The sequence below is a fragment of the Drosophila suzukii genome, chromosome X, assembly GCF_043229965.1.
Source record: "Drosophila suzukii chromosome X, CBGP_Dsuzu_IsoJpt1.0, whole genome shotgun sequence".
Taxonomy (NCBI): domain Eukaryota; kingdom Metazoa; phylum Arthropoda; class Insecta; order Diptera; family Drosophilidae; genus Drosophila; species Drosophila suzukii.
The window spans coordinates 16,139,677-16,167,014 of NC_092084.1; the positions used below are offsets into that span (position 1 = coordinate 16,139,677).

Sequence of the window (27,338 nt, forward strand, 5' to 3'; positions counted from 1 at the left end):
ACGAAAACAAGTTTTTATTTGAAAAATATTTTAAAATATATCTATATATTTTTTTAAAATTTATTTAGCCAACTAAAATAATAAACTTAAATATAATAAATCTTAGGCAATAATAATAATTAATATGAACATAAAATCCTAAGAAAACGGTTTAAGAATTATAATACTAACTTTTAATTTGGGGAAATCCAGTTGAGTTCTGTATATTTTTTACTGTGTAGTAATTACATTGTGTCGCGATTTATGCTGGACCTAGCCAGTCATAAGTCGACTGAAAAGGGATAATTGAAGGTTTCCCGATTCCAATGCGACGACAATTTCATTAACAACTGATGGGCGATAAGTGGATTAAAGGCAACTATCGCATTGACGAACATCAATCATTGTTTCTGGGTAATACAATTATTGGCTTGTATCTCGAAATCAAATAACCTTTTTTTCTCGCTGAAAAGAAAATTGAATTAAAAGATACGAGGGAATACGCGTATTTCACAATTTGATTCTGTGTGCTGGGCAATAAATGCATCAATACCTACACTTGGGGACTAATTGAATCGAATTATTAATCAACATCAATCAGATAAAACTATGATGTTGCAAATACTTTCGCAATTTGTTATGCACTTTAAAATTGCATTTAATTTTGCGTTGTCAAGATTCAACAAATTGTTTTTAGTAAAAACAAGAGTCTCGACTATCAGATAACTTTTATTTAGCTAAGGGGAGTGCAAGGGAGATGGAGATATGCACGCAGCAAAGCGACTGTTCCCAAGATTGCACACACCACAACAGCGCCACCTAGCGTTGATTTTATTATTTGCATGTAACTTTTAAGTGAATGGTCCGATTTCAAAAAAAAAAATTTGTATACTTTTAAAAAATATTCAATAATGAATGTATACCATAGAATACTTATAATAAAATTAAAATATTTAATACCTCAACCCTCCGGTTTTTGCTTTCAAAATTATAATTTTTAATTTCTTTTAAAAATAAGTAGAACTTAGGAATTCAATTTCATGCCCGTTTGCCCTCGAAAACTGTAGCGGATTTTCAAGAAAAGCTGGGGAAACGCTGGAGAAAAGCGTGGCAACTTCCGCTCTCTCTTTTATTCGCCTCTTAATCCATAAGCAGTTTGCCGCAATGCGAGTTATCCGAGAAGCCGTAAATCAAAGCAGCTTAAAATGCTCAACATAAATCTTGGCGTTTAGAAGACGAAAACCATTAAATCGCGTTTACCAGACCATTATTCCCCATCACAGATAGCATGGCCGAAAAATGAATAATAATTTCACCGATAAGAAGAGACAAACAGTTCATAATTATTGCTTGATTTAATTAAAAGAGCTGCGGAAATAATTTACCCAGTCGCAGGCAATTTGTGACAACAATCACAGAAGTGCCCACGATATTATCTGCATAATTTATAGATGGCAATTTCTTTTTTGGTTGGATCCGTCATTCGTATGTATACGATGTCAAATAGATGCTGTCTGTTGTATGTATTTTTGTCGCAAATTGTCTTTGGAATAAAATCCCAAGAAATAGCGTGTTCTTAAAAGAAAATTCTGTTGTAAAAACTGGAGATTTCAAACATTTTTCACGTTTTTATAAAGAAAATTCTATAAAAATACCGTCTTTAATTTGAAATTACCAATAAATATGTTTAAAATTCATATTTCCAAATAAAACAAGGAAGAACGCTATAGTCGAGTACCTCGACTATCAGATACCCGTTACTCAAAGGGAATCTAGTATACCCTTTTACTCTACGAGTAACGGGTATAATTATGGGACTAACGGACTTAAAATATTTCTTTGCTTACTTTTCGACATCTATTGAACTGATTTCGAAACCCTAGTGATTTCTTTTCAGTATTCATTTATAGAACAAACGGATAATTTTATCTTGTTGCATACTTACTGTCACCTTTTGGAGTGATTTCGAATCCCCAGCGATGGCACCCTTGTATTTAACCTTATTGAAAATATTCTTCCCGCTGTTTTCGCAGTTGAAAAGGTTCTTAGAATTCCGTGAACGGAATTCCTCCGTCTTCAGACGCACTCAATTATGCCGCTCGGTTCTTTTTCGTCGTCATCGTTTGTCAATCCCCCCTTTTTGCTTCGGTTTGTGCTCCATTTTTGTGTTACTCGCTTAATAATATGTTAATTGACAGCTTAAGCCAACTGTCAGCGAAGGGTGCGTGCCATTTCAGACACGACATGACAGCACATATGTCTCCTCGATTAGTAGTTAGAGTGTAATGCCATTGGACAGCCAACAGACAGAGGAAGGCAGTGTCTGAAAAAAGGAAAGAAAAATGAAATCGAGTAACATGTTCACAAGTGTTATCCCTCAGGCGGCTAATTGATGCAGCGCACGTGGCGTATGCGCTATATGGCATCCTGGATTTTTGGCATTGATGTTATTTATTTAACTATGCAAATGTGATGAATGGCTGCCAAGGTCCACTGTCTATTCTCCGGAATTTTCCCCATGTTTCCTTGTAATGGAATTAAATTAATTTTGCATAATTTGTACATGGCCAAGCAGATGATGGTCTGTGGGTAACAGTGGCAATGAATTAACATGGATGACTGAAAATTAAAAATGTCACTTTGAGTTATTCAAAAAAAAGGGGAAAAATGGTTGTTTACAAAATTATTATTTGCCACTGAAATTAAAAATAGCAATCAAAACAATTAAAAACCTAAAACTTATTAATTCTTATATTTGTTCTAAATAACAATTAAGTTTTAAACTAGTTAAAAATCGATTATATTTTCTACAAATTCTATACAAGTTATTACTATTATTATTTCACAATGCAGTAACTAATTGGAAAATGTGCTACGATTCTCAAATCATTAAAATGACATTTCGAAAATGTGTAAGGCTTCTCACATAACTAAAATGGATGGAATCAAAATCACAAAATCTAATTGCACATTCGCAGGAAAGGACTTGCATTTCTGAGTTGACAGATTATCTAGAAACCAATCAAATAGAAATTGCTTGAAAAATGTGGTCAATTTCCCATGCAATCAAAATGTAGTTAAATCTATTTACCTCAAAGTTGCAATGTAAACACGACAAAAATTACGTGTTATTTAGATGCAATTGGCAATTATGAATTCCCTAGAATTCCAATCAAAAATATTTCAAAGTTGAAAATCGTTGAAATTAAGTATTTTAGTTCATAGTTATTTACTGAATTTGGGCCACTGTGCAACACATTTCACTTTCGTTTATTGAGGGCGAAACAAAAAGGAAAACCTATCCAAACACCCACACATCGACGGCCTTGACTGTCCATCTATTTTGCGACTGGGGCGATACGGATGTAGATTTATTCGCTTCTCTATGGCCACGTATCTGCATCTGCCAGTTCATATCTAAAATATTTATTACACCACTTCAATTTGTCTCTTTCAGGGCGGTATAACTCACGGATATGCAAATGTCGAGGTGGGCGTGGCCGGAGGCGTGCCAAAACAAGCAAATGGGAAACGCCAAACAATAGAGGCAGGGAGACAACCAATTAAAAAGGACCTACCTAATCGAACAAGATATATACAGAGATAAATACATATATATATATATATATATATAATATATTGTAGCATATAACCCCAGCAAGATGACCGGCCATCAGTCGGTGGCCCTTTTGTTCGCCATGCTAATTAGCAGTTGGCCAAAAGCCTCTTTAGCCGCAACTGGAAACAGTAGTATTGTTAACTCTACCAACAGTAGTGGCAACAATTATGCATTCACATCGGAGCACCCGGAATACTCAGACCACAACGCCAACGACTCCATGGAATACGATGCGGAGAGTATGGCTCTAGAACGGATCGTATCCACGATAGTTCCGGTCTTCTTTGGCATTATCGGATTCGCGGGACTCCTAGGAAACGGACTTGTTATACTGGGTAAGTGCAAAGCCACGAAAATAATCATATTTTAAGCTATGGTTTCGAGAAGTCCTAAAGTGTGCAGTGAAAAAATTTGGATGTTGAAAATATAACGTTGCACACTTTTAGACACCTTTATAGGTAATTTCAATACTCTAAAAGTATGCAGTGGAAAATTTTGCAAGTCGAAAAGATAATGTTGCATACTTTTAAACACCCATATAGGTGATTTTAAAACCATAAAAGCATTTAATGGAAAAATTAGCCAATCTAAAAGATATTGTTGCATACTTTTAGGCACAATTACTGGTGAATTTAAAACCTTTGTGAAAAAAAACCATACAAATCTATTAAAATTAGAAATATTTAAATAAAACCATATGGTGATACTTAAATTGTCCCGAGGTAAAGAAAAACATTCCTCAAATTCTAGTATTGCTAGTGCGATTTTCTCCGCAGTGTATGGCTCCCCCCTTCTTGCCATAAAAACTCGGATTCGCATCCGGCGAAACGCTTTCATTAGCGACCTCTGGCAAATTATGCGTAATAATTGCAAATGAAGCTGCAAAGGACGAGGAGCCATAAGGATGAGGTGCTGGAGAGCCATAAAAACATAAAAACGCCTGCAAGAGCTGCGCATTCAGGCGGAAGCTAATTGATTTTTTATATCCCATTAAGGGACGTGGCGAATAACGAGAGGTGTGAGGTTGAGATCGTTAAGATTGCAATTTGCAAGTATTGCAGAAATTTAATAGGCCAGCAAAAACAAACAACCGCATCTCACAGTACAGTGCGTCCCAGTTGTACCTAATTAACTAGAAAAATCATATTAATCATAAATGAATAAAAAATCATTCGACAACAGAGGAACTATAAAATTTGATTTAACTAATTTAGCTATTAAATTAAATAAGGTTTTGATGGCAGGCAACATTCTTAGAACTAAAGAGCTTTTAAAAAAATAAAATTAAAATATATATATCAACCTTTTTGTATTTCTCCTGGCTTAATTGAATCATTTCTCAGCCATAAAAAGAGGGCAATGAAAGAATGTCAGGGGCCAAAATGGGTTAAGACAAAGAAGGAATTTTACCTCAAACACTTGAGTGCCTCTGTGTACTTATCTGTGTGTGTGTGTGGGAGTGCACAAGTGTGTGTGCTCTATCACCGACACAGCAGACTAAATCTCAACAGGCAAACTCATTTTGCATGCAATCTTTTTCTTTTTTTTATGTACGCTTTGTTGTTTCCTCGTTGCAACCTTGGTGTGAAATTCTCAGAGGCCATCTTGCCTCACCTGGAATTTCCACAGGTGTGTGTGTGTGTGTGTGCATGTGTGTGTACCGGTGTTGGCCACACCCACTTCCCACCGGAAAAACAAAGAAAAAAACAAAACGGGGAAACAAGCTCAAGCAGCTCGAAGGAAAAAACTAAAAATAAGAAAATCGCAAGGAAAAACGAAAAAAAAAAGTAAATAAAGTAAAAAAAGGCGGCTGCTGTTAGTGTAGCGGTAAAACTAAACCCCTGACGTCAAGCACTAAGAATATAGTTTTTACACCAGCCACCTCTTGACTATAAGCTTCCGTTCAAGCCTTTCTCTTAAGCTCAGTTTCGCAATAAAAGTGAAAATGAAAACAACTTGCCGTAATAAAGACATAAGAAAATTCAATTAGCACAAATTTAATTTTCTCCCACAAAGCTGTAAGGATTTTATAATAATCTTGAAAGCTGCAGAAACTTTTAGGGACTTTAAATTAATTTATATTTCCACGAAAGCTGGCCCGAAACGAAACGACGGGATGCATTACTTAGCCAATTTTATTTGGTTGTTGGTAATATAAATATTTGAAGTGTAAAAGTTAGTGGTTTAACTCTCAAATTAGAAATGGGTGCTTCAAAAATCACTAAGGTTTCGAAATCACTTCTAAATTTTATATACAAGTGCCTGAAAGTATGCAGTAAAAAAAGGATATCCACTATTTTGAATTAATTCATTCTACTTCAGAGCTTAAAATATATTGTTGCATACTTTTAGACACCTGAAATAACATTTCCTATTGATTTTAAGGCACTTGTGATTTATGTTTTCTTGTAATTAATCTATTGTTAATGCCAAAAAAAGTAAATAATTTTTTTTTACTTAAAGTAAATTTTTTAATACACTTTCCTTTAGTTATCTTAACTGGAATTGAATCTCAGCCGGAGATAAATATATCTGAGAGCCCTTGAAAGTTATCCCAGATACAAATGAGGGTGTCAAAGTGCAGGCGTTGGTTGGCCACGCCGAGTGAAAAGTGTTTTCCATGTCGCTTTTCCCCTTAGTTTCCTATCGCATTCTCGGCGCTGTCAGGCCAAAGGAAAAGTTTTATTAAAGTCGCAAGTGGCATCCAATTGCCCACGACAACCGCCCACAATTTCCCAGCATCCTCCTCAATTTTACCCGGAATGCTACTGTGTGTGGAAAAGCCACTTTGTCAGCTGCGTTGGCGGCATTATGATAAATGATTTGTAAATGAACGTGTGGATTTTATGGCAAATTATGAAGGCGAAAATTAGAGCCACTCGAGTGGGAAAGCTTCTAAGTTTATCTAGTGATGCAAGGACAACTTAAGTTCGAGCAAAACCACTATCTTCAAGGATACCCTGAAAATTTGGCATGGTTACGGCAAGACATACATATATGTATGTATGAGCGGTTTCAGGGGCTAGGGGCACATTCTGGGAATATGGTAAAATAATGAGCCACATCTAGTGATTACTGGGAATCACTTGAAAAGGCGTTTCGGAAACCACACATAAAATAATATTTTGCGTTTTATCAATGGATAAGTCAGAGATTATTTTCTAAATCATATTGATTATATTATCAAGGGTTAAAATGAACTTAAAGTAAAAGTGATTACATAGATTAACTTAAAAACATTTTTTTAATAATTTAAGTTTTATTTTTTTTCCATAAATTAATCTTGAACTTATGTAAAAAATGTATTTAAATTAATCGAAATAATTTTTAACTTATCTATAAAATGTGTTCTCATCACCAGTTAAATAATAACATTTATTTAAACCCTTTATAATAATTTGTTTACCATTAATTTTGCTACTTCAAAGAAAAATGGGCTTCATTTTAGAAAATAAATCAGTTCAAATTACTTTATACTTTATTAAATGGACTCAAAGATCTAGAAGTGACATCTTAAGATTTAGCCATCTACGTTGCAAAGTGCAAGCATTTATTTATGGCTTATGGAAGGATAATTTGTCAAAATGCCATTACACATGGGCAGTTCGAAAAAAGAGCGAGTTAACATCATCATCATCACCATCATCGGAGGCATTATTATAACATTATCCTTGTGGGAGATAAGGTGCTGCATTTTATGGCAGATAAGTCAATTTTCACACCCAAACACACCAGACACATTGATAGATGATGGCACTTTCTCTTCCATGGGCATTTCGTTTAAATTTATTTAATTCAAGCTCAGCACTCGCCGCAAAACTATGGCAATTCCCCAGATATTTGGCAAATGTATGCATAAGTTTCCACAACTCTGACACAAACTGTCAACAGCAATTTGTGTAAATCTGCCGAGCGAAAACGAAACCGCAACACCGAATCCAAAACTCACAATCCTTTATGCTTAATTATAATTTATGTTTCAAGAATATTTGAGGGGGCGGCATTGTCACTTCAATTTGCATTGGCCTTTGTCAGGAGAGCGGTTCAATTTGACAGTGTTTTGGCCACAACTTTAGGCCTTCCATTTGCGTGGCATAAATCCGGCCTAGTGTCGAATATATATCCCCGCCGAGGGGCACACAAATTCTGTTATAAAATTGTAATTGCCTAGGCGAACAGAAACGTGACTCAATCCCCCAAAACAGAATCCTGTCTTTCCGATTCCCACTAGGTGGTGAACAAAGGGTTAAATGCAAAGTAGCCAAGAGGAGAACGAAACTGTTAAGTTTTAAAAAGAAAAAAATATGTAAAATTAATAAAATAAATGGATAAAAGTACAAGTTTTACCAACTTTCATTAAGACAATAGTTAACAGTATGGTAATGTGATGATAATATTTTATGTATCCATCAAGCTGTGAATGAAAATTGGTCCAATGTTATAGTTTTTAAATGGCACCCTACTTTTTAAATTCCTTTTAAGTTTTACTCTATAATTTGTTGTTTACCTCAAAGTTTGGTTCCCTATAAAATACAGGGTACTTTTAAGTTGATATAACCTTTACACTACCATTTTTTCTGTTCTCTTAACGGGGCTGGCAAATTTGATTTGGACCCAAACCCAAAACATGTTTCTCATCCGACACAGTTTTCCCCTTTTTTTTTGGTGTTTTTCCTCATCTTGCCTGACATCCTTTTTCGACAGATGGAACCGCAAAATCAACTTAAGTGAAAGCGTAATACAATTTTCAGGGGATATATAACCGAAAGGGTTGCAGATAGGATGGATGATAAACATGAGCAGGGAAGTTGCGAAAACATTAACCACCTGCATCCTGGCATCCTGGCATCCTGGCATCCTGCGAACCTGTGAAGGCCATGCCAAGGACGCAGACCATAAATTGTTTGCACTTTCGCCATTGTTATTATGGCTTTTCGCTGGAAAATGCATTTGCCATTTCCACAATATCCCCCGCATTTCCCGATTTGCAAAGTAAACATTGCTGGGGGAATTCTCGATTGGTTTACGATAAACAAATTGTTTAGTTCACCACACATGATTACAAATGAAAACTTGATTGGCTGTCCAATAGTATAAAGTTAATGGAATTTCTCTGGAATGATATAGCGTTTTTTAACGAAGTCCTTAACGTTTTAATCGGAACTCTTGAAGCTGTAGAAATGCAAATACGTGTGTTTAAATATATATTCCCTCTTAGCCCTTGGACTGAGTTCTCTCTTAGCTCAACTTTCCCAACCATAGTTTCTTCTTGTTTGAAAAATGCTTGGCCATAAAAGCAGCCACACACCTGGTTAGACCCGATGCCAGAGGATACAGCTGCTTCTGTGCTTCAAACACTTTATTATCGAAAATGCCGGGTGGGTACTTCACTTCCTGGGCTAAGACTCAATCTTTCGAGAGCATTACATTTTCCCTTCCAATATATTTTTCCTTTTTCCTTTTTTTTTTTTTTGTTTTGTTTGAAGGATGTGTTGCACAGGCTGCACGTAGTTGCAATTTGTGGGAACACATGCGAGTATTTTTGTGTGAAGCCCCGTAAAAACGTACGCACAAAAGTATGCAATGAAAGCAGCATTTAAGCAACATATGGTAATACACATACATACATGAGTGTGTCTGTGTGTGTCAGCCTGGTTGTCTGTGTGGGTTGTGCGTGTGTGCGTTGGGCAAATTTACACAAATCCACCAGGCGTACGAATTTATTATCCAGCGTTGATAGTGATAAAATTTATAACCAGCATTGAGTACAGCGCCTAAAAGCGGGCAGTACAAACACAAACACGGCCGCACACAGACAGACAAACAATGCCCAAGTGGGCCACACACATGCACTCACACACACAGAGGCAATTGTGCGTGGGTGAAGAGGACACTCTCTATCCGTCTCCCTTCCACTCCCAGTACATTCGTCATATTTATGCTTTTTTATGGGCCATGTACAATTTTATTGTTTTACTTTTCAATGCAATGTCTGTCGGGGCCCCGCACACACACACACACCAAAAACACATTGAAGTGGGTGTATATATTTTAACAGCCATGTTCAAGAAAATAATAATCATATATTTTTTTCAATTTTGATGATCTAAATATTTTGTAGGATTAATAAAACTGTGTTGCTGTTACCCAATAAAAGCAAATTATTAAAAGAACTATACAAATAAATAGTTAAATAAAAAATATTGTAGGTCCCTAGTTGCTTTAAACCATCTAAAAATATGCCTAAGAGTATGTTACAATATAGTTTGAGTCTATAAATACCAAGGATAAATTAAATATAAAAATATTTTAAGTCCCTAGTTGCTTAAAACCATCTAAAAAGATGCTTAAAATTATGTTAAAATACAGTTTCAGCTTAGAAATTCCAATGGTAAACACAAATAGTCGACATTGAATTTTTATTGCATACTTTTAGAAACCTCTTTAAATGGTTTCACATTTTCAACGATTTCTGCGGTTTTCCTATAAATATGCTACCACACTACAACTATATTTTTGCTCACCACTGTAAAAAGGACTTCAGAAAAAGGGGAGATACCCACTGAATAGCAGAATATGTATGTACATGTGTAGCTCAGGACCCCAAAACCCGTTTCGCTTGGCGAACAAAGACAGTCGAACAGGTATAATATGCCAGACAACCGTTGTCTTCCCGCTTCATTATATGCATAAAGTCTGGGCTTTCCAGCTTAGGATATCAGTTTAAATAAATCAATTAGTAGCCCTTTAAAAGATGAAATAAATTTAAAACCCAAAAAAACACCAACTGCAGCTCCTAAAAAAGTTTATCTTTTATAGAAACTAATAAAAAAATGGAATAATATATATTTTTAAACTAGTTAAGTTATATTTTTGGAAACGTCTACAAGATATACTTTTTTTTTTGGTAAGAAACCTTAAAGTCTTTTAAAGACGTTTCTGGCTTTGGGAACTGTCTCCTTTAGTTTTTATTTGCCAGTTCTTTTGTGTGCATTTCTCCGTGTTTTTTCTTTTTGTCCAACCCCTCTTTGGGCCCCTGTTTTAGCCCCCTTGCGACCCCTCGATGTCTCCATCGTTCGCACACACTTGTGGCGCAGTCTTGTCAACACATATGTGTCCATGATGGCCATACTGCCATATGGCCAGGTGTCCCCAAATCCCATAGCTACATCTTCAACCTCATACTCGTGTTCGTCCTTATCCACATCCCTGATCGTCCTTGGGTTTTTGGCCCCCTGGCAAGTGGCCATAGATTTTTTTTGTTCGTCCGCTGACTGATGCAAATCCCATCAATAATCCAACAATGCAGTGCTGCTCAAGACGAGATGGTGATATATAAAAGAAAATTTATGAATAGAATGAAGGGACACACTTTTTGGCTGATTTGGATAGAAAGGGTTCTTGTCTGCAGGCACAAGAAGGATTTTGTATTTGGTAAATGGTATCTTCAACACTAATTAGGCGTAAAATCGAATCATTTTAGTAATGTCTAAATGTTATCTCGTGCATTTTTTAAATTAATGAGTTGTTATAAATATCTCTGGAGCTCACTTAAAAATGTGATGATAATATCATAAAGAAAACTTCAAGCTATAAGTAAAAATCAGTATATATTCTTTGTAACTCATTAATTAAAATGCAAATAGCAGCCCAAAACAAAAATAAAATAAACCAATCCAATTACCAAATAATATTTTACCAAACATATATATAAATAAAGTCGAATATGTACTGAATATTTGGAATACAACTTATTGCTTGATATTATAAAAACAGGCATTTTTAAGTATTTCAATTTAAAAATTAATTATCTTTTCAATGGAACACTATCTTCAAGTATTTTTCTGTGCATGATGACTGACTGCTTGTCTGATTGATTGATTCACATTTGTTTGTCAATGGTAATGATGCCCCCTCGACGTTAATGTTGATTTTCATGCCACTGCCATTGTTGTCAATGTAAAGAGTAAAATGGCATGGTTACTCAAAAGTGTCTGTCCTTTCTTTACGCTACATTTACCATACATAAGTATAAAAGTGTACTTCACATTATACAATCACGCAAATGCAAAAGTATTTAAATCTTTAAGAAATATTGCCGTTGCTTTCAGCTTTAAACAGTTTAATCTTTTTTTAGCCTCACTGAAATTTGGCTTAAAAAATATTAAGTTGATTGATGTTTTTGGAATTATTTACCACAACTAAGTGTTTAATTGAAAATACCTCAACGTGTCTAACCAAAAACAATTTGTGATCTTGGAGTTGCTTCTAAATTTGAAGGACATCTTAATTAATTGCCCAAAGGCTGTTCAATTCAATTTTAATGAACTCAAGGATCAAGATGCATTTGATTGCATTACTAATGGGTTTTGATGGACACCTTGTATGCTAAGTGACCAAAATGCACCTTGTAATTAATTAACATTCCACAATGTGACGACTTAGGTATTCACTACAAATACAAAAATAAACCTAAAATATAAGAAATACAAAAGTTACTAAACAAGTAAATTTGGTACCTTGAAATTGTGAAATAAAAATCCAATTATTAAAATAACATTTTTTTATAGCTTCATTCGTATATTTGTAACATTTTATTTGTAAGAATGGTAAATCAAATATTTTTCATACTTCTTGATTTGTTTTTTTTCTGTTTAATTTGGGCATCAATTCAATTATAATATTACAAAGTGATTCCCATGAATTCTTATCAATTGTACATGGTTTATGTAAATTTAAAATACTCAAGCTAACGAGAAGCCATCGCTCTGAACTCAATCCAATCTGCCCTTAGTCCAGTTTTCCCCGGAAAATGTCCTCTTCCTTTTTGATTTATCCGAGTTTTTCCCCGCGTTGTCCGTTTTTCCCTTTGTCTGGCATTAAATATGTATTTGTATAGGCTGGCAAATGATGCAAATAAAAGAGGGGAAAACAAAACAGAAATAATGAGGGCTGGACACCGCCGATTCCAGAGAGTCTGAAGATTGCAGAAGGACCCACAAATGGGCCAAGAAAAGGACAATGGACCGAGGGTCCTTTGAAACCGGATATTCATGTGCCAAAACAGGATGTCTTTCTGTCTGTGCTGTGCATTAAAATTTAAATTAATTGCCATATTTCGGAGGAGGCGGTAGAGGACTGTTCTTATGTTTGGGGGTTTTCCATGGCAACAACTGCAAGCCCAAAATATTCCTGCATATCCTGCATATCCTAGGAGCAATCATTTATGCACTTAATGGTTTTAAACCCACACACACACACACACACTCGACCGACTTTAATATCTAAACTCGAACGGAACTCAAACTTTGAGATAGCAAATTTTAATTGAGAATAAATTTCAATGCCATTAAAAGTATGCCGCTCGTAATGAGTCGTGTCCAAATAATCAGCCACTGTGATTTCATTGTGCCCGAAAAACAATGGGCTTAAAACTCGTAAATAACTCGGCTCAGTTTACAGCTCTCCAAAATAACAACAGAATATTTGATTACGTCACTGGGAAATCCTTCGAGTCCGGGGTCTTAAGTCCACAGTAATTAAATCGCTGCACACTTGAGGCATTGAGTTTGCCCACTTATTAACTCCTGAGCTGCCAGTAAATTTCAATTACACAATTAACAATGCACAATTGGTTTTATTACAAAGTTGAATTGAGATTTTTAGGCTTAAACATTAAGAAAACCATGCGGAAAATATTTTAAAATAAGTTAAGCTTATAAGTAGATCATAAGTTAACGGGAAACGTCTTAGCCTGAAAGCATTGAAAACCTTATTACTTAAACTTTAGCCTGAAAGTTAAGACCTATCCACACTTTTGCCTACTAAATCAGGACTCAAATTGCGTATACGCCGTGTGTGACTTGAAGTGCATCAATAACAGGGCTAAAAACAGGAAGGAAAATGGGGGCAACAAGAGGGCTAACGAAGGGCGATGGAAATGGGCGAGCATTAGAGTGACATTAAAGTTCAATAAAAGTGAATTTATGCCCCCAGATGCGAGTGAACAGGAAATCCTGTCTAGAACACAAGCGTGTGTGTGTGTGTGTGTGTGTTTCTTGATTATTTGTTTATTTGTAAGCTGCTTCGAAGGCAACGTGACACGCCTCCTTTTTTCTGTATTTTTTTTTTTTTTGCCTCTACTTTTTTGCGGGCTGGCATTAAATAACAAGCGTTTTTTGCGCTTGAAGAACTTTTGCCGCTTTTGCTGCCGTGCCCCATAAATTATGGTACACTTTATTATTTTGTAAAATGCCAGCCAGACAAGAAAAAAAAATAAAAGAACTGGCACACTTTTCCCTTTAATGGCGGGGAAAAAGTTAATGCCCCAACAAAAATTCCCATTTTCGGACCCTTTTTTGTGCGAATCCTTCTCGTGTGTCAACAGTGCCCACAAAAAGGTGGTTAACCACAGGGACTAGTGGGTGTCTAGTGGTCTGTACCGCCTTTTGTTAATTGATAAAGCCGCAGAACAAAGTTGCCAACGGAACCCGTTTTAAAGGGCAAAAGGAATGGGGAAAAAAATGGAATTTAAGGCTGCAAACAAAAGTATTGAAATAAATAAATTACTATAACAAAAGTTCAATGTACCTTACAATTAAGTAGGTACATTTAAAGAAGAGTGCTTTAATATAATGCAAGTAAATTTGAAAGGTTCATTGATTAATAAGAAAAAACGGTATTTAATTGCTTAATACTTAAATCTTAATTTACATAATATCAAGCATTCATTCTATTTAAGTTTGATTTATTAGTGTACCCAATATATCGTTTATTTATTGTACAATTTTAATTTACATAAAATTCTACGTCCTTATCTTATATATTATAAATCTCTAATTGCTTTCACTAATATATCCTTTTTTTCTGCAATTTTAATCTACTTAATGTGCCACATTTTTAACCAATATATCATTTAATTTACTTGCCAGATTTTGGCAATTGCTATGCAAATGCTTATGCCAAAATGGCTTAAAGTTCCTGACAATCTGTTGCCAAAAACTATTCAGCAATAAACAATGAAACCCAAGAAATTGTTGGCAAAGGCTTAAATGGGGTTACAGTTGGAGCACCTTATGGCATACATCTGCCGGCTTTCTGTATAAATAATACAATAAAATATACCCACTTATATATATATTTACATGCAACCCAAATAATTTTTGTATTATTGTCACCGGTTTTTGGTATTGTTACCATTACTATTGATTCGCATATTCCGGTTCCTGCTGCTACTTATTACTCTATTGCCTGTTTTTCCTTATTTTTTAGCTGGTTTTCAGCTTTTTGTTTACCTTGAAACATCCTGTGCTAAATATATATTTGAAAAGGAAATTGATTTGCGGCAGCGCCTTGCTGCTCTCGCTTTTACACTCAGATAAAAGATGTTGATGAAAATAATGAGCAGACTAGCAATATAAAAACTGAATCATAAGCTAAATAAACTAAAAAGTTTATTGAAAAAATATATGTATTATTGAAAATATTTTTTTAAATTATTTTGTTTATGTCTGAAAGTTTGATACATTTTTCTTTTAATGTACACGCGACATTTCCCATTTCCTTTGACTTTGCCACCTGTATTGCTCCAGTTTTCCTCTCTTCTTACTCTTAAATGATTGTTGGCCTTTTGAGTTTGTATTTCCTTTGGCTTCGTGGCCCACATCAATCTATTGGCATCAAGTCATCGGTTCTTGGTTTGGGCCAAATAACATTTTGTTACACTTCAACACAGTCTTTATCCCCTTTACAGGAAGCCCTCTTCCCTTTTTTATTTCTATATTTTCTACCATCTCTTCTTGGATGTCTTTGTCACGCTTCTTTTGTGTGGAGCTACATAAATTGTTGGCTAATTGCAAGTGGCTCCTTTGGCCAAAAGAAAGAGAAAATATAACAAAAAAATGCTGAGAAAAATAAGGAGGGAAAAGAGGGGGCTTTAAGGAGAAATGGAAGCTTTAAAGGGAGAAAAAATGGATCGCTGTGTTCGGGCAACGAGAGTAAAAAAGTGAAAGTAAAAAGCGACAACAAAGAGTCCAAATAAATGGTAACAATGAGGAGTTTCGCCACACCCTTTTTCTACTCTTGGCCCTCCACCCATGTCACACACACACACACACTCTTCCAACCACCCACTCACCCACGCACACACACACACACACTCTTACCCATTCAAACATTTCGTATAGAAGTCTTCGTTGTTTGCTGCCTTTTGTCCGCGTAATTGGTGGAAAAGAAAAACTCGGAGGGCAAAACCAGGGGCGGGTGCTTTCCCAAGGGGGGGGGGGGTTAGTGGAAAATTCGACGGGGTTGGGCTCTTTGTGCTCCCACAGCAGTAACTGAAAGCTGGACCATTGCCATGACAGCGAAATTCTTAACGTTATGAGTTTTCATTTTACTTAACAATTTTCTATGAAAGAAGATGTCACTCCAATATGGTGACTAATACATCTAAGGCTAGGCGGTATTTCAAATAATTGAGGATTGTTAATAAATGAACTTGAAATAAAAATATAACTCAAAATTCTAGTGAGTATTCAACAAGTTGTTTTAAACAATAGGCCCCTTATCCTAAATCTTTAAAAAAAAATTTAAGGTTATGTTACAGGATGTTAGTTATTATATTATTGCTTTACTAAATATGGCTAATGATTTTAAGGTTATTTCCAGGCCAAACATATATTTAAAAACAAAAATTAATAATAAAATGGATCTTAAGTAACTAGTGAGTAGAGGATGCGATATAAATCATAAGGATTTTGAAATTTCTATAAAGGTGCTTAAAAGTATGCAATAATATATTTGAGTCGAGAATTTCGATATACCAATGCATTTCGTAAAACGACACGATTTATTTTACTGCATACTACTAAGCATCTTTTTTAAACATATTGGTTTCTGTCGAACCGCACACTAATTTAACATTATGATTTTAATAAATTTAAAGTTAAACCTTATAACCTCTTAATTTGCATTTCCTTGCAGTGGTTGTGGCCAACCAGCAGATGCGGTCGACCACCAACCTGCTGATTATAAACCTGGCCGTCTCGGACATACTGTTCGTCATCTTCTGCGTACCGTTCACGGCCACCGATTACGTGCTGCCCGAATGGCCATTTGGCAATGTGTGGTGCAAGTTCGTCCAGTACATGATTGTGGTTACGTGCCACTGCAGGTGGGTGGTGGTCCTCCCTTTATATACAGAAACATATATGGATATGTATCCCACATATAACCCGGTTCCCGACTTCTGACTTGCAGTGTTTACACCCTGGTGCTGATGTCCTTTGATCGCTTCCTGGCCGTCGTTCATCCCGTGACGAGCATGTCCCTGCGAACCGAGCGCAATGCCACACTGTAAGTGCCCCATCTAGCCCGACTCCTCTCAATACACTCGGCGAACAATTTTAAAGAATTTTTAGAAGATTAAAAAAAACATAGGCTATAAGTTCAATTCAATAGAACGTGCTACTGAGATCACTATTGGTGTGACCAAAAAAATAATATTAGTGTGACCAACACTGCATTCAATTCAAGGTTCCACAAATAATTTCACAAAAACAAAAACATATAAAGTCGGATGGAAACTATACGAAGGAATTATTAACAATAAGTTTTTCCAAGTAACATAAATATTGCAATTATGTCAGTGTGACCAAATTTTCCAATATATAACTTTGAGTAAATCTAGTTCCTTGTTTCGGAAAATATGATATTGGCTTATTTACATCTCCTAAATCTAAACCAGCTTACATAACATAAAATACGACTTTTCCAAGAGTGTACAGCAGCTGCTCCCCATATCCCACATCATCTAGAGTAATTGCATCAATTTGTCCCGGGCTTTGTAATTAGCTAGCTTGCCTACCTGCAAGCCTTGTTCCGTGCCCTCTGACCTTTTGTCTTTTGCCACCGGTCTTTGTCGCATAAATATGTCCCAAGATATTGCGACCAAGTTGCATAACTGAACCTTTAAGAGAGCACAACCTTTTAAAGAAGCAAAAAACTTCAGGTGAAAGAAAGTCGTCGGCAAATTCCTCGGCCAACTGTAAAAGATTTGCAAGAAATTAACAACCACAAAAAACGTCCAGGAATCTGGTAGAATTTTTTTGACCCCCTAAACCAAGTTTAAACTTCCTTGGCATGTTTCTTGATTAAAAAACTTGCAGCGTATCCAAAAACAAAACTTGAGGTAGAAAAGGAAGAGTGAAGAAAACAAATTTTTTTTATTAAACAACAAATTTCTTAGGGGTCTGAAAGTAAAAAGTAATAAAAAGGAAAGACAATTTTTTTATTTTTAATCAAAATAACCATTAGATACTATTATTTAAAGACACAAACCAATTGTGATAGCCCAGCTGCATATGAGGGTCCGAAATATATTGAAACCCGTTTATATCTGTCACTTTTTATACATCTTTCCTTTCTTCCATTTCCTTAGGGCCATCATGTGCGCCTGGATAACGATTGTGACGACTGCGATTCCGGTGGCACTTTCGCACTCGGTGCGAAACTATCAGTACCACGGAAATGCTGGCACCGCTTGCGTCTTTTCCACGGAGGAGGAGGTCTGGAGTCTCGTCGGTTTTCAGGTTAGTTTCTCCCACAGCACGGAAAAAATACTACTTTTTAACTTGACTAAAAAAATTTATTTTTTAAAGGGGGAGAAGGATAATATTTCAGTATATTACCTGTATATTCACTATATCTTTTGTATATTATAGAATATTAATTTTTTTGGTTTTATAAATGTAGATTTTATGAAAGGATATCCTTTACGTTTTCAATCACTTTTACATGTGTCCAAAAGTATGCAGCAAAAAAATAACTTTTTCTTTCTTCTTGATATTTTTGTTGCATACTTTTGTCCGTATTTATAAATGATATTAAAACACTAGGGATTTTCAGGGCTCTCTCGAAAACAACACCTATTCATTTTTATGCCAAACTGCATATAATTTCAAATCAAGAAATAAATGATATTTTCGTCTGTGTACCCTTATTCCACCTACTTTGTTGTGCAGAAAGCTCGAGTGAAATGGCGAGAAATCGCTTATTGTTGAAATCAAGTCATATTTTCCAGTGCTTGCCCGGCAAGACTGCAATATATTTGCTACTTAACACAAGCACTCGCCTTCACTTTGCCCCACTCTCATTTTTGGTCCTTTTATTCTGAAAAGCGAGGACAACTTGACAACTTGTAACATATCAACGCAAACCAAGGACCAGTTCTTCTTACCTATCCCTATCTATATATATATATATAAAGTTATTCATCACTTTAAATACAGTGGGTCAATATATAAAACTATATATTGCATTTCATATAATTTAAGAGTCAGCTTCACCGGTCTGTGAAGATAATAATGGTTGTACAGTCTTTTCAATATTTTTAAATATCTCTGCTTTTCATTTGAATTTTATAATAAAATAAGCTTCAAGGGATTTCATTTAATTTTGAACAAAGAAAATTCCCAGACTTTTCATAAACAATTGTTCTAGAATAAAAATAAATCCCCTTTTGACTGTCAAAAGCCATTCATATGAATATCATTCCTGTACAAAAGGGGAAGCTCGAATTTAATTATTTCTGTCACAGAGGCAACCCGCAGCTGTTGAAAATTTCCCCGTAAAAAAAGACCAAAACTAGCAATCAAATATATTTTTTTCATAGTTTTTTATTTTTATTTCGCAACAACCCGTGGGTTTTGGTCGCTGACATTTGGAGCATTGACTAGCACATATTCTTTTCACTTGATTAAACCACTGTGCATCCGCAAAGTGCATTTTCGGTTTTGGTCCTGGCAAAGGACGATTCCAGTGCGTCCATTGCCGTATTTTGCAATTATTCGCCAGTTTTCGGAGGGCGAAGATGGCACAATTCCATCATCATTATGGTCTAGATTCCCTCACATAGATCTGCGTTACCCCAAATGGTTTTTCCGTTCGCTTGAGTTGCTCATATTTTTCGCCCCCGAGTTTGTTATGTTTATTACTTGAACTTTTGTCTATTAATCAATTCGGGTACTGCGAAGGTCTTCGAGTGTAATTTCATGCCGGAAGGATGTTACACCGGAAAAGCCACAGTTGTTTTGGCCCTAAGGGCGTTGAGTGAAGGGGAGTGGAATGAACGAGCTTTGTCGTCTTTTTCCATTCAAAGAAGGAATGAATGAGGCGCTGACTAGCTACACTGACAAAAAGAGGGCAGCCATTTTCTGTGACTATTTTATATTGGCAATTAAAAGTACATTTTGTAATAACTTGTCTGTACTAAAATTAAATCTTTAACTAAGGTTGACCAATAAATTTTTGACTATGACTTCTTTACTTGAAAAGTTGCAGGCTATTAAAATTTAGTTATTAACTAAATAAGTTATATTAATAATACTATACTACAAATACAACTGCCCTTTTCTTATTTTAACATTGGTTTTTTAATAGAAAAAGTTTTTGATATATTTATTTTTTATAATTTACTGGTATAACCAGTTGGGAATTATAGTGTCTCAATGGTTCTTTTTGGAATAGAACATACAATTTTTGTAATAAAACTTTAGAATAATATATAAAATAGGTTTTAAAAATCATATACTATTTTTAGGAAATAGTCTTTTAAATAAATTGCCAAAAGGTGGAATTTTTCAAGTATCTGTAGCTTTTCGCTCAGTGTGCCCTGGTGACTTACTGACTGACTGACTGACTCCCTGAGCTATTCGGTATCTTCAGCTAATATGCACCCGTGAATTTTCCCGGCTCACCTTTCCACTCCTCTCGAAAGCCAACTGGCACGGCAAATTGCACAGTTCGCTTCGCTCCGGGTTTTCCGACACTGACATGGATAAGGATACGGGGACACGACTACGGATACGGCATGTCCTCCGTCCCTGAGTCCGGGTCGCACCACGCCCCCTCCGACCTCCGCCCCCTGCCCGTATCCAAATCCCCCCAACTGAGCACATAAATCGCAATTGCTTTGGAAAACACGAAAAGGAAACCGCAACTTTGGGTGTCTGAATACAAAGTGTAGATGCTCTTTAAAGGTATTCCACGTGGACAAACTAAACTTTGGCAATTAGAGCGGGATTATCAAAGATTTCAATTGCATTTATTCATTCTTTGTTCAAACAAATCTGACCCCGAAAGATGTTAGCAAAGTATTCATAGTTTTATCCAAGTACCACTTAAAAGTTTTTTTTAAAGAAAAAGTAAATTTCCTATAACTTATATTTTGAAAAAATATATAAAAATTACTTAATACATTTAAATTAAAAAATTCTTCATGACACATATATTCTATAATTTTTTTATTTTAGTTTAAATTATTTTTATAATTTAAAATTTATTAAAGAGAATAAAGTAGCAATACTTTTATTATTGTGTTTAACTGACATATGATGCAAAAGTAACACATGTTAAAAAAATCCTACAAAAAAATAAATATTATAAAATTTGCTGATTATAAAATATATTTATAATTTTAAACCCATTATAAAAAATACAAATTTTAAACAATTTCAATTTTATTTTTACGCTTATTCAAAAGACCATGAAAACTACAACATCGAATGGCGTTTGAATGGGAAATTCCATTTTTAGTTAGAATTTGATTTTCCGCCCCCGGAAATAGTCATTGTCAGGGTCAATATATATATATATATCGTTTGTTAGTTTGAGCCTTGTCTGGCAATAAAATAAAAATGGATCAAACTTGTGCGACGCATCCGTCAAAGCAAAACGAACATCGAAACTAACGACCGAATTGTTGTCATCGTAAAGAACTCATAAAACTGAAACAAATAGTCTGGAAAGAGGCGGTGGAAATGGGAAAACTGGGCGGGAAAATAGTGTTTATCTTTCAATACTCCCCGTCCCCCTAAAAAAAAAGACAGGCATAACGGCACTTTAGCGGTTCTCAAAGCTTATTAAAGTTGACTTTTGTTCTTTTTACTAAAAAATCCCTGGTCTTTGAATTTTTCAAACATTAACAACCATGTTTAGACTAACTAACTAACACTGTAATAACAGGAACCAATATTTTTTCTTAGAATTCGGTATAGAAAAAAGCCTGCAACAAAATATAAAATTACTAAATAAATTACACAGAATTTGGTGATTAGTTATCCACTTTATTAAAGCTATTATTAAAAGTGCCAGCAATTGATGTCCTCAATCTCTCAGCCAATTTATAATTTCAATCATCTCTTCTGCTAAATTTCCTGGGGGTAAATATACGTATAAATTTCGAGGGAAAATTTATGATGAAAAAAAAACTCTCATCAGAGCCTTTGGCAACTTGATTAATTTCGCTGAGTGTCAAGTTGCGTTTATGGACAAATCCCAGGCGCAATTTTTGGGTCATGCCGAATATTAAGTATACACCCCCCAACCATTTATCATATGGCACACACTTCAGTTTATGGCTTTTTATTAGGACCAGCATAAAGTTTAAAGGCCGGGCAAAGGGAAAAAAAAAACACAATATACAAAAAGTTCACTGCTCAAGTTTAGCCACTTTTATTTATGGCGATTGTGCTGTAAAATTTCATGGTGTATATCTATCGATTCGATGCGAGTGTCCATGTATCCTTGTTTCTAGCATATTTTGCATCTTTCTATTTCCTAAGCGGAAGTTTTATAACCCTCACATCCCATGACAATGTTTATAGTTTCTCAAGTCCATATCATACTGAGATCTGTATATATTATTCGCACTTGTTTCGGCCCATTGAAAGAGCAAAATGTCTGGATCATCCATTTCCAAATGCAATCGGGCACAGCAAAAAACCCATTTGGAACTGTTTGCTAATCATTTGGTGCGAAAATGACTTTCAGTTTTGTTTCGTTTTCAGTTTAAATAGACAATTTGGCTTAAAGCAGCTGAGGTCACTTTTGGGGAAAGTTTTTGCTGACAACTGTAGTTAATTTTAAAGAGTATTGAGAGGGATAGAAAAATTGTGCAAGTCAGAATGTATTCGGTTTCATTTTTCAGCTTAATCTTAAATTTAAAACAAATATGCATTTCCTCAAAATTAAATACATTACAAATCTTACATTTGAAATACAAACTAAATTACACTTTACCATTACTCGCAAAAGAACCAAGAAAATCGGATTATTGTTCAACAAAGCCAATCATCCTTTTTTAGTCCGCTTGAGTAACCGTAACAATCAGCTTGTGACACTTAGCAATCAGACAAAGCGGATAAAAAAAAGGACAACCAAGGGGAGTAAATGATATTCAGAATAATTCCCATTGTCTTTCGAATGTGTCATAAATTTCAGTATTCAGCAGAGATATCGTTAACATCATTGTCGCGCATTACAAACAATTTCCTTCGCAATCAATACTTTAATTAATGCATCAGTAATCCGCTTTCATCTCAGCAGAATAAATAAGCGAATGTGCAAGGCATGTGATATGGGATACGATTTACAGATACTTCTTTGTCAGTTCTCAGAAAGTAAATTTTAAAAATAATAATATAAAAAGGAGGAATGGAAGGAAACTATTAACACATAATGTTGAATTTATTTAATATATTCTTATTTATTAAATTTTAACCCATCCACTTTAGCTCACTTTTTTACCATTCTAATTTATTTAGTAACTATTTATTAAGATAAGTTCAACTATATTTTTTATAAGGTTCTTTTTACGAAAAGCCAATTTTAAACCTTTGATATTGCCTTAAATTATGCTGTAAAATAGTTAACACTCTTTGGTGGAAAGCATAAATAATTGCCTAGTTTTAGGCCCTGTTATAAGTGATACAAAATCACAAAAATCATTAAAATCTACTGACGTGCAAAATAAAAGAGGTGTAAAATCTGGTGAGTGCTGAAAAAGATATCCGGCCCTGATTTTTCGTATTTGAAGTCGGATTCGGGGATACGGATCCGAGAAGTGTCGGCGCGGATTATATCACTCGTCCTCCCTGTGATGTCCTTGTTTGTGTTGCCGTTGTCGTTGTCGATAACAAACGACATGTTCATTGGCCATGGCCATGGGTAAATTCCAACAAAGTGATTCCGATTCCATAGCTGTCAGGCATTCGTGTCCCGCCGCCCGGAATATGAATGGTGGAGGCGTGGCAACGATTATTATTAACAATACCGGTATGCGCGATTTCATCGATGCACTGGCAAAAAAAATATATAAAAAACCTGACCTCAAAATCAAAAAAAAGGAAGTCTATTAGACTAATATGCAACTGACATCTATATATGTGTTAATTAATCTTAAATTTACCATTACTATTTACTTGAATTGTTTTTATTAAGCTAATCTGCAGGGTTTTGAAATCACATTTAAATATTATTTTAAGTGTCTAAAAGTATGCAGTGAATAAAGGATACTAGTAGCTCTAAATTAATTCACTGTACTTTTGAATTCAAAATTTATTGTTGCATACTTTTAGACAACTTAAACTAAAAAGTGAATTCAAAACTCTAGTGACACCCAGTAAATCTATAAAAAAAGTAATTTGCGTTAGAAGACTTGGTTAATCTCTAAATAAATGTTTTCTGATGGTTTTACATATTTTAATGAAACTGTCATGCTTGAATATTTTTGTAATGATAATTTTAAAACAATCCAATAATATTAAGAAATACGAGAAACATCATTTGGGTTGTCTATAAAAAAGGAAACGAATGCCATCCTATTTCATCCGCTATCAGCTTTAATTTCTCAGAACCATAACTTTGTCCAGTTTATATTTTTTTCGCAGTGTATCCTTCGCGCTTCCTTTCTTTTTCCGTTTCATTGGCCTCACTTCGAGGCCCACAATTGATATATATGCATATATTTCGACTTGCACCTTTGTGCATATTTGGCTGGTTCTCATTGCCTGTTTTCCGCTTTTCCGGCTAGGGGTTGCCCCTTAATCATTTACACATGGCTGACGGCTGCCAACTGCCACCCACCCACAAAGAAAAACTCGAATCCACTCGAAAGTTGAGGCGCCGCCAAATGAGTTTTAAGCCAGCAGCTCATTGGATATCCACAAAATGGATGCACGGCCCCATGAAAAACGCGAATAGGGCTGCGAGTACTTTAAATATCAATATGTAAAGTTGGTTAAGGCCCCCAAACTAGCTCAACAATTCATAAAGTTCGTAAAAGGCAGAAATTACTGCCAATTATTAAGTTGATCTCCACCGAACCGGCTTCAAAAATGCTTCAAAAGGTGGTTCTTACAATTAATTTGACCTTTGGTTTCATGTAAATTCAGTCATAGTCGACTTAAAAATAGCTACCCAACGATGACTTTGTTCGATTTATGGCCAATTTAAAGTCGATTCTTTTTCGTGAACTTTGCGCCGAAAATAACAGAGATATTCAACCGGAAACCAGCTCAGCTACGAGTATTTTCCGCCAGTTTTTCCAGGGCTATTATCTTATACACACGCGTATTTTATGGATATATACGCGTATATATCTTTTTGCCTGTTGGGAATACGGCTAAGCGGCAGCTGGTGAATGGAATTGGTGGTCTTCGGGTATTTTTCGGGGGCTGGCAAGTGTCTGGTACTCATATCTGGTATCTGGTCAACATTACGGGTCAGCGCTTCTGACAATTTCCATGCAAAAACAAAAGCCGCTGACATGGCAGCAGATGGCAAAGGGAAAGACCTTCGACCAGAAGCAGATGCAAAAAATGAGCAGCTGAAAATAAATAAATATTTAAATATTACCGGAGTGCAGGCAGTTTCTCAGAAATAAAAAGGGTTCATTTGTATTTTATTTACTAATTTGCTTAGTAGAAAAGTTAACGGAGGTACGCCACTTTGAAATTTTAATACGTTGTGTTGACTTGACAGAATTGACAGAATTCAAGTTTTGGGTCACCATTTTGAAATCCTTTTAAACATTAGAAACAAACAATCAAATTTTAAAGAAGAAAATTAAAATAATTAATTAAAAAACAAAGTTGTTATTTATCAGAATAGCATAGTCCAAGTTATTAGGTCTTAAAGTTTAGTTTTGGGTCACCATTCTGCAAAATTTTTCCTAGAAAATAAACATTACAATTAAAGAATTCAAATTCAAACAAACTTTTAAGGAATAATAATACCATAAGTCATGAACCTTAAAAGTGACTTTTTGCGTTACCAAAAGTTTTTATAATTCAGAATACCATATGCCATGTTATGGACTCATAAAGTATAGTTTTGGGTCACCAATCTGCATTCAAGCACAAAAAACTTTAAATTAAAATACCATAGGTTGTGGGCTTTAGAAGTGTCACCTTTTTGCAAGTTGTCGCACAGTTGAAAATTGCTCAGCCATGCGTATAATTTTATTCAGATTCTCCAGCCAGCACAAATCTGTTAGATCCTTAAGCTTATCTTGTATCTTTTTGCAGGTCTCATTCTTTTTATCATCCTATGTGGCACCTTTAACGCTGATTTGCTTCCTCTACATGGGAATGCTGGCTCGTCTGTGGAAAAGTGCTCCCGGCTGCAAGCCTTCTGCAGAGTCACGGTGAGTTAGTATATACGATATAGTGCTCTTAAAAGGAAAATCCTCACAAGTCTACACCCACAAATATCGCGTATACGCCGTGTGTAAAAGTATTTTTCTGGCCTGGGTTTTTTTTATATATTTCTTTTTTTTTAGCTACGCACCTGCTGCCATGATGAATGCCTTTTTATTAGGCTGTGAGGAAAGCTCATGAGCTTTGGCTCATGCATTTTTAAGTGGCTAGGTCAACGAAACCGAAACATAAGTACAAATGTGAGCGATATTCCCGCAGGATTGCCGCAGTATTCCGGGAAAAAATGGGAGTGACGAGGACAATATTTGTTGTTTGACTTGCTCATATTATTTGCGAAATAAAACTAGAATTAGGTTCATGTTTACGCAAAGCATGGGAAAATAATTTCTTGGAATTTCATATTGGCATACCATCTTGAGTAGATACTTTGAGGACTTGTCAGGAATTTGAAACGAATTGAAGCAAAAATACAAAAGTATTTGATTAGGCTAGAAAACAATTATAATACAAAATAAATATTTTTAAACTTTCTAAACAAAACATATTAAATTTTTTCTTTAAGCCAAATAGCAAAAGCATTTAAGCAAGTTTCTTAAAGTTCCTGACGTGATCGGGGTCACCAAATAATTATAACTACTTTTAGCACAATTATGAAAAAATTTTCAGCAATAGATTATAATTTCAAAACAAAACAAATAGAATTTCTTCTTTAAACCACATTGCAAAGGCATTAAAGCAAGTTTCTTAAAAGTTAATGTTTCTTAAAGTTACCCAAGTAACGCAGACGTGATCGGGGTCACCAACCATCAATTTCAAGTTAAACTTGCAGCAACTTTAAACTTTGAAAAATACTTTGGCAAAGTTCGGTTTTATCATAAATCGAATACTATTAAATCGTACTCACATTCAGTTGAGGCAAACTTTTCCGATGGAATCAATAAAGTGTTAAAGAAAAATAAAAAGGGATATTTTTGAAGAAAACAACTTTAATGTAAATGCTTTAACCCATATGTAATCGAATGCGGTTGTTGTAACATATATTTCATGCAGTATCGGGCAGTCTTTGTATATAGCATGTATGTACATTTTAGGCTGCGTTTTAAATTTGAATGGAAATGAACTTGCGACGAGTTCGCAATTCGCACGCAAAGTTCATAAATCACCGAGCAGCAGGCAATGCAAAATTCACAAACTGAACTGCGGCATAATTTATATGCACCCCCAGATCTTTCTATCTATATATG

General features: G+C 35.1%; 1 protein-coding gene across 2 annotated transcripts in view; it reads left to right on the forward strand.

Moving 5' to 3' along the window:
• AstA-R1 (allatostatin A receptor 1) overlaps positions 1 to 27,338 on the forward strand; it is a 113,837-nt gene that overhangs the window by 82,362 nt on the left and 4,137 nt on the right. For both annotated transcript variants that reach the window (XM_017086594.4, XM_017086595.4), the window contains 5 exons: positions 3,437 to 3,933; positions 16,580 to 16,769; positions 16,856 to 16,951; positions 18,036 to 18,186; positions 25,963 to 26,081. In XM_017086594.4, the coding sequence (XP_016942083.2) occupies positions 3,642 to 3,933; positions 16,580 to 16,769; positions 16,856 to 16,951; positions 18,036 to 18,186; positions 25,963 to 26,081 (848 nt within the window). In that variant the 5' untranslated portion in view covers positions 3,437 to 3,641. The remainder of the gene's footprint in view (positions 1 to 3,436; positions 3,934 to 16,579; positions 16,770 to 16,855; positions 16,952 to 18,035; positions 18,187 to 25,962; positions 26,082 to 27,338) is intronic.